Here is an 8,184-nt window from a genome sequence, read left to right as displayed (position 1 = left end):
TGGCAAAAATTAAAAAGTTCAATAATATTTTAAAACTTAAAAGGAATGGTTTAGATGAGGTTTTTATTCCCTTTGGTGACATATTTGAAATTTTAAGAATTCTTGGTTGTTTGGTGTTTCCAAACCGAGAGCGGCGAATCTTTTTGGTGCTATTTTTATACAGTCTTACTTATTACTCATAGTGTAATTTTAAGATTGAAAATACATTAAGGCCATGGGGTATGGTAGAAGAATGATGTGATCTATGTGTCACATCATCCTATTTACATATTCATTACATGTTTATTAATTTTTGGAAATAGTTATCATTCCATATTGTTTTTCTTTTTTTATTTATTATTTTTTACATTATATTAAATAAAAAACACAACAAAACATTAATAAAAAACACATTAATAAAAATAAAAATAATATTTTTAAATTCAACATACATGCTTACTAATAAAATAAACATTGATAAACATAAAAATGATATTTTTAAAATTCAACGTACATTTTACTAATAACATAAAAATTAATAAAAAACACTGAAAAAAAACTACTCGTTTGCATCGTTGTCCTCATCGTCCGCGTACTCATCCACTTCGTTTTCGTCTTCAAATTGTCGTTGCCATATGTGCTCAGTCAAATCTTGACGTAAATTGTGATTTGTTTCACTATTCTGTATTTCCAAAAGCCTTGTAAATTATGATGGGCTGCCGACTTGTATTACTGCAGGTGGATTGAGCATATCATTTGAAGTATACATACAAATAGCTCTACCCTCTTCTTCTAGTATCATGTTATGTAAAATAACACAAACTTTCATCACCTTCATCAATTTTTCCCTTTCCCATGCTCGTGCTGGATATTTGATTATGTGCCACTTCTGTTTGAGGACCCCAAACGCCTACTCCACATCCTTCCTTGCAGATTCCTGTGCTAATTTGAACAATTTCCTTTTTTCATTAGCTGGATATATGTATGACTTGACAAATGTAGCGTACTCTGGATATATCCCATCAGCAAGGTAATATCCATGATTGTATTCACGTCCATTAATAATGTATGACATGTTTGGTGCTTTACCCTGCAAAATATTGTTAAATAATGGAGATGCTCCAAGCACATTCAGGTCGTTGTTTGACCCTGCCATACCAAAAAATGCATGCCAAAACCAGAGGTCCTGTGAAACAATTGCTTCTAGTATAACAATAGGCACACCATGATCACCTCGTGTGAATTGCCCTCGCCATGCATTGGGACAATTTCCCCACACCCAATGTGTACAATCAATGCTACCTAGCATCCCTGGAAATCCATGTTTAGCCTGATGTGCGGCATACAACTTTTCTACATCATTTTTGGTCGGATTTCGCAAGTATATGTCGCCATAAAGCTCTATAGTATACTCACAAAAAAGATATGTGTATTCTCGACCGGTCCTCGCAGACATCTTCAAATATTCATCTGAAGCGTTTGCGGCTATGTCGTACGCTAATTGTCTAAGAGCTGCTGTGCATTTTTGAAACGTAGTAAACCCACGTTTACCCCTAGCATCCCATCTCAATTGGAAGAACTCATAATTGTTTCCCAAATCTCTAGCTATACGTAGAAATAAATTTCTACTGATACGAAAGTGATCCTCAAACTTCGATAGGTCGTATAAACTATCAAGGTTAAAGTAATCATGTACTAAAAGTTCGTTCGTCGCCTCTCAATCCTGGTTGATGGACTTTCTTCGTTTCTTCTCGACATTTGAAAATTCGCCTCTCTGACGTACAATGTCGTGTGCCGTAGACAACAACGTGTGCATAACCAACTCATCATCATCAGAATCTTCATCAGATGATGAAGGAGAAGAAATGGAATCTAAAAAAAATATTCATATTCTTTTTGTTGAGTGTGATTTTTTTTGTAGTTGTTGTAAAATATGTGATATGTATTATGTTTGTATATATAGGTGAGGTTTTAGTTTTGAAAAGAATTTTTTTTAATAAATGTTAACGGTCAAGAGTAAATGGGAGAAAACGGTCAAAAAAAAGCAACCAATCAAATTGCGCGTAACCACTCGTGAACCATGTCAATCAGCGTCGCATTCACCAGGAAGGGGGGTGGTGTTCACGCGTAAATACCCCCCTCCACGTCACCCTTTACGCGTCAAACTACCTCCATACCACATGGCCTAATTAGGTTGGGTTGTTCAAGACACCACCTAACTATTGCATGATGTAGTTCCTGTGCTTGACTAGTTTTATTGCTAGTGCGTTTTTAATAAGTTTTCGTCGTTCAAAAAAATATTCAACATAGTTACCCTTATAATATTGATGTTTTTAGTGTGATCGTATAATCGAGATTAGGTTGAGATAAAATTGAATAAAAGTTTAGCTATAATGCGAGCTTGAAGTGTGTACCTTGCACACTTTGTTAAGCTAACTTGATATTCGAAAGATGGGGGGCAACACCCTTGGTAAGTTTCTACGGGCATATCGTTCATGGTGATGGAAATAAGATCCATATATAACGATTATATATCCCTTCAACAGTTTCGTTCCAAAACCTAAGCATTGTGTCTATTCCCAACAACACAACTTTCTTGCCTTATCTTAACCGGAATCAATTACCATGGTATATAATTATACTTGCTAGTTTTACATAACACACTTTTTCATTATATTTATCTGCAATTTATCTAAAGTGTATTAAATAAAAACAAGATATTTAATTTTTCTTGAATATCGGATTTTGCTTTAAATCCAAATTATATTTTTCCGGATTATCCAAAATTTGGTTTCATGATACCCATAATACGATTAGTTAACTTATGACTATGATTGTGCTGGTCATAAATAGTACCACATCAAAACTATATAATTTAGTTGTTATTTTCATAAAGTTATTTTGGTCATCATTTTTATGTTACTTTTATCAATATACTATCCTATTTTTTAATAAACTATTTGTTAAAATTTTCACACATTTTAGATGACTTTCTAAACCATCTTATAAGTTCAACTTTTAGCAATATTTTTAATTTTACTCACTAGATCCATTAAAAACATAACTTCATTATTTTCCTTAAAATTATGAAGTGAAACTATCACTTTAATTGCCATGAAAATTTCAACTTGTGGTATTTATATAGTAGTATATAAATGTATGGAGAAAGTGGGAAGAAAAGGAAAATGAGTTCCTAAAAAGAGGAACATTCTATTTGTGAAATTGGCCTTTATTGCCATCATGCCAAATGGTCCCCCATAAAAATATGAACGCCTTTGAGTTGTTAAAGCAAACCAACCAAAATAGCTTTACTTTTTCTTCATCTGGTGCTTGCAAAAGTAGCAATTACGCCAATACCGTGGGGTATTCATACCAAAATTATTTTCAAACCTCAAATTTTCTTATATAATACTAATAAATAAATTTTATCATCGTATTTCATTTCATATAAGATATTAATTATCATTATCCTATAGTATCAATAATAGTGGACATGTTTCTGTATGCACAGACAAATTGCGGGTAATTTGTCAAAAATCTAAAAAGAGCATATCCACATTCATACTATAGTATTCAAAAAACTAGAATTTTTTTTATTTTTTTTTAAATTAAGTTTTTGAAACATATAAAATGACATAAAATATAATTTTTTTTTTTAAATTAAGTTTTTGAAACATAACATAAAATATAAATGTTTTAAAAAACTATTTTAAATAGTTTTTAGATTAGCTTTTTTGTTTAAAATAAAAACTTTAATCTTCTACTTCGAAAGATTTTTTTAGTATGGGTTTATTTCTTAAAATCTAAAATTATGTTAATCCAAACCATAGTTGATAATTAAAAGGTTGTTTGATAACAGAAAAACTAGTTATTAACTAATAAAAATAGTATTTGGTAAAAAAAAGTTGATAAGTTAGAAAATATAGTATGACATAAAATACATGTAGAACAATTTTTTATTTTTTTATAATTAATAAATGATATATTTAAAAATTAAAAAGAAAAACACTATGAGCATGTTCTGTACAGAGCGTTTTGGAGCGTTTGAGAGCTTCTATCATCTAGCATTTAACAAAATGTTTCGTTTTAAACATTAAAAAGAAAAACACTATGAGCATGTTCGGCACAGAGCGTTTTGGAGCGTTTGAGAGCTTCTATCGTCTAGCATTTAACAAAATATTTCGTTTTAAACAGAAAGTCATGTTTGACACTACAAGTTTCTAGCTTTTAGTTTTATCAAAACGCTTCAAATCCAAATGCTACTTCATATAATGTTTAACAAAACGTTATAAGCTACAAGCTAGTTTTGCCGAACACGCTCTATAAAAATGATGATTTAATGTATAATTACGTTAATATGATAGAAGATCAAGTATCCCATTTAATTCCAAATAATTACCTTTTAAAAATTCAATTCCTAATAATCACATATCAATATATTTACATTTTATTATTTTAAAAATATTTATAAATATGATTGGTTCATTTCGATTTATATGATTTGATTTTAGATGCAAAACATAATTGAACCATATGCATTTTGTTAAGAAAAATTAGAAACCACACCATATCTTCTAGTAATGGTTCAACTATATCGGTTAATTTAATTTTGCTCTGGTTTTTCGATTAGCATACTCACCTCTATTAGAAGATCGTAGCAAGAAGTCTGAAACTTTGCTTTTATTTGTATAAAATATTTAGCAAACTAGCAAGTTAAAAATTCTGAAAACAAAGCTTCCAAAAAAAAATCAAAATAGTTTTGAATTATGAGTATTTTTAAAATGAAAATTAAGAACTTCTATTATGGACTAATTTTTTGTTCTTTTTAATACATTAAAAGTTAAAGGATTATAAAAACTCTGAAACACTGTCCTAAATGTCTTTTTTATTTTTTTGTTACCAATTTTGTTTTTCTTTCGATTATGCTTTTTCTTGGTGTAAAACGAAACCTTTAAAACCCTTAAAAAACCTTTTTTTCCTGAATTTTTTTTTTCTTTTTTGTTTTTCTTGGTGTATGCTTTTTCTTGGTTTAATCTTTTAATATCTGTCCTCGAGCAAACCGTTTATGAAAATTCAGGAAAAGAGAATTCTCATGATTATATTGAAATCATTGATCCACTTCCTTTTTCATCTTCGTTTCCAAGTTCCATCTGTAACATCCCCCTGATTCCAAAATCCAAACACTTTGCCTTTTCTCCTCCACTTTTCCACAAATTCGATCATAACCTTCTTCTAACAAAGTCAAAAATTACCTCACTAGTCAAATATGGATCTAGTTTGATCCTTTTCTCACCTCAATCACCTTTTCCCCGGCGATTATGGCCACTGATATGCCAGAAACTTCCAAACGACAAGCATGGTAATTGAAGAAATAACAAGTAATTTGTATAATTGAATTGATTCTTTTCTTTTTGTTTCCCTGATTTTGATTTTTGTTAACAGGTTTTGCACCACCGGACTACCAAGCGACGTCGTCGTTGATGTCGGCGACGTGACCTTCCATCTCCACAAGGTTAGATTTAGCTTATAGGTTACATTGTTGATTTGTTTCTCCATTGATTTTGATTTTTTTGTGAGTTTAATTGTTTGATGAAATGATACTTTTCAGTTTCCTCTTATGGCTAAGAGTAAGAAGCTTAACGAGATGATGGCAGAACAAGAATTGAAGCATACTGTTAAAGCTACTGACCTGAGTGAGTCTGAAGAAGATGAGCACGAAGAGATACAAGAAGAGAAAATGGCGGGGACGGCGGCGGCGGAGGAGTACTGTCATGTCACGCTTCCGGATTTTCCGGGGGGTTCTGAGACGTTTGAGACGGCTGCCAAATTCTGTTACGCCGTGAAAATTGAGCTCTCGTCGTTAAACGTAGCGCCACTCCGGTGTGCCGGAGAAGTTTTGGAGATGAGTGAAGAGTATTGTGAGGATAATCTTATTTCCAAAACTGAGAGATTTCTTTCCCAAACCGTGCTTCGAAGTTTGAGAGATTCAATCAAAACGCTGAAATCATGTGAGGATTTGTTGCCTTTGGCAGAATCGCTTGGCATTGTTCAGAGGTGTATCGATTCTATAGTTTCCAAAGCTTCGTCGTCGGATCCGTCGCTGTTCGGTTGGCCGGTGAATGAGGCTTCTAATTCCCGTGCCGGTGCTGGTGCTGTATCTTCACGTGAAACGAGTTCGAGAAGAAAGGGAGTAGCGATCACCGGAGGCACAGGCGGCGGAGATAGGTGGTTCGATGAACTTGTATTTCTCAGTCCGCCGTTGTTCAAACGATTGTTACTCGCTATTAAATCTCGAGATCTGAACCCTGAAATCATCGAAAATTGTCTCATTTCCTACGCCAAAAAACACATTCCCGGCGTGAATCGCATTGGTAGGAGATCATCGTCTTCATCTGTACTTTCAGAGATTGAACAGAAGGAGCTATTAGAAACAATAATCACGAATCTTCCAGAAGAACATGGCCTGAGAACTTCACCGGAGGTGACGATATTCTTCGGAATGTTGAAAGCAGCAAACATTCTGAATGCTTCCGATCATTGTCGAGCAACATTAGAGAAAAAGATCGGATTGCAACTCGAACAAGCAACTCTAGATGATCTTCTAATGCCTAGCTACTCCTACCTAACGGAAACATTATACGACGTCGATTGTGTCCAAAGAATACTTTCTCATTATCTCCGTAGCTTAGATCAGATACCACCGGCTGATGCAAATGTAATCGAAAACGACAATGGTGGCGCCGGCGAAAATCACGCAAGATCTGTAACGATAATGCTCGTCGGAAAACTAATCGACGGTTACTTATCAGAAATCGCATCAGATACAAATCTGAAGCCGGAGAAGTTCTTGGAGCTCGCCTTCGCATTACCGGAACAAGCAAGGCTGTTCGACGACGGACTCTACAGATCCGTCGACGTTTACCTCAAGGTACTCGGAAAATTCCGTTGATCCAAATCCATATCCATATCCAAATCAAAATCAACCACTTCGAAATCTAAAACCTATAAGATCTTCTGTTGCAGGCACATCCATGGATAAAGGAAGACGAACGGGAGAAAATCTGTGGAGTAATGGACTGCCGGAAACTGACATTAGAAGCCTGCACACACGCAGCACAAAACGAACGTCTTCCGCTTCGAGCGGTGGTGCAAGTCCTGTTCTTCGAGCAGTTGCAGCTCCGGCAAGCAATAACCGGGACACTGTTATCCACCTCCTCCGCCGCCGATATTCAGGTAGATCAAGAGGAATCCGACGTTGAAGTCGTCGGAGTCACGATGACGTCGGCGGTGAGAGAGAATCAGGTGCTCCGACTAGACATGGATAGCATGAGGACGCGCGTAAATTATTTGGAGCGTGAGTGTTCAACGATGAAAAAAGCGATTGAGAAAATAGACAAAGAGGGCCCACCTTCTGTGCCACGTGGCTGGAGGGAGAAATTTGGGTGTACATTTAAGACTCAAGTGTGTGACTCACATGAACCGAGTTTCGTTGAGGCTCCAAAGGGTCGAACCCGGATCCGAACCCGAATCCAAAACCATCGGCACCAAAAACAGCACTAGTGATTTTTTTTTATTATTATTAATAAAAAGAGTAATTATCTTTTTTTTATATTTATAATGATAATGGATTATATTTTATTTAAGTAGAAAATATTTTATTAGAAATTGTGGTTTTTGAGATTTGATTTTAGTGTTCCAATGTGGTAGTGGAAACTGAAACCTGTTTGGAAGCAGCTTTTAGAAATGCGACTCAATTTTGTTTGGTTGTGACAAAAAAAGGTCCGTTCTAAAATCTTTAGTTGGTTTCAGGGAATAATAACTTTAGATAGGGCCAGCAAACTTTATGATCAACAAAATTGGTAGTATTATGTTGGGTTTTTATTTAGTTTCTGTTTTATTTCATTGTAAGTGTATTTTCCATTGATGATAAAACTTTAGCTGTTTTTATCTTTCAATTTTTATGGTATCACAGCGTAATTCGATCCGTGGTTTTTGATTTTATGTTTGAAGAAGGTTTTATGTTGAGGAGCAATTTTGCGGATCGATCGGTTTGGGGAAGAACCCTAATTCGTTGGTATTCAATTGGGTGAGTATGATACTACCAAAGATGATTTGAATAGCCTGTGTGCTTTATCAAATTTTGCTAACAAATACAGTTGGAAACAAACTTTCGAGTCTTCCAAGAGAATGATATCACTGTTGAAG

General features: G+C 34.4%; 1 protein-coding gene across 1 annotated transcript; it reads left to right on the top strand.

Annotated features, from left to right (window-relative positions):
• Positions 1 to 4,960: 4,960 nt before the first annotated feature.
• On the top strand, positions 4,961 to 7,881 carry LOC145097778 (BTB/POZ domain-containing protein At5g66560-like). Its single transcript, XM_079035417.1, has 4 exons — positions 4,961 to 5,338; positions 5,422 to 5,491; positions 5,588 to 6,907; positions 7,003 to 7,881. Exons 1-4 carry the CDS (start codon positions 5,298 to 5,300, stop codon positions 7,537 to 7,539), a joined length of 1,968 nt encoding a protein of 655 aa, XP_078891543.1. The 5' UTR covers positions 4,961 to 5,297; the 3' UTR covers positions 7,540 to 7,881.
• The last annotated feature ends 303 nt before the right edge of the window (positions 7,882 to 8,184 follow it).

The sequence above is a fragment of the Lactuca serriola genome, chromosome 4 (genome assembly GCF_051521515.1).
Source record: "Lactuca serriola cultivar US96UC23 chromosome 4, Lser_US96UC23_V15, whole genome shotgun sequence".
Classification (NCBI taxonomy): Eukaryota; Viridiplantae; Streptophyta; class Magnoliopsida; order Asterales; family Asteraceae; genus Lactuca; species Lactuca serriola.
Note: the sequence above shows the minus strand (reverse complement) of the source record. Positions and strands in the feature narration are given on the sequence as shown.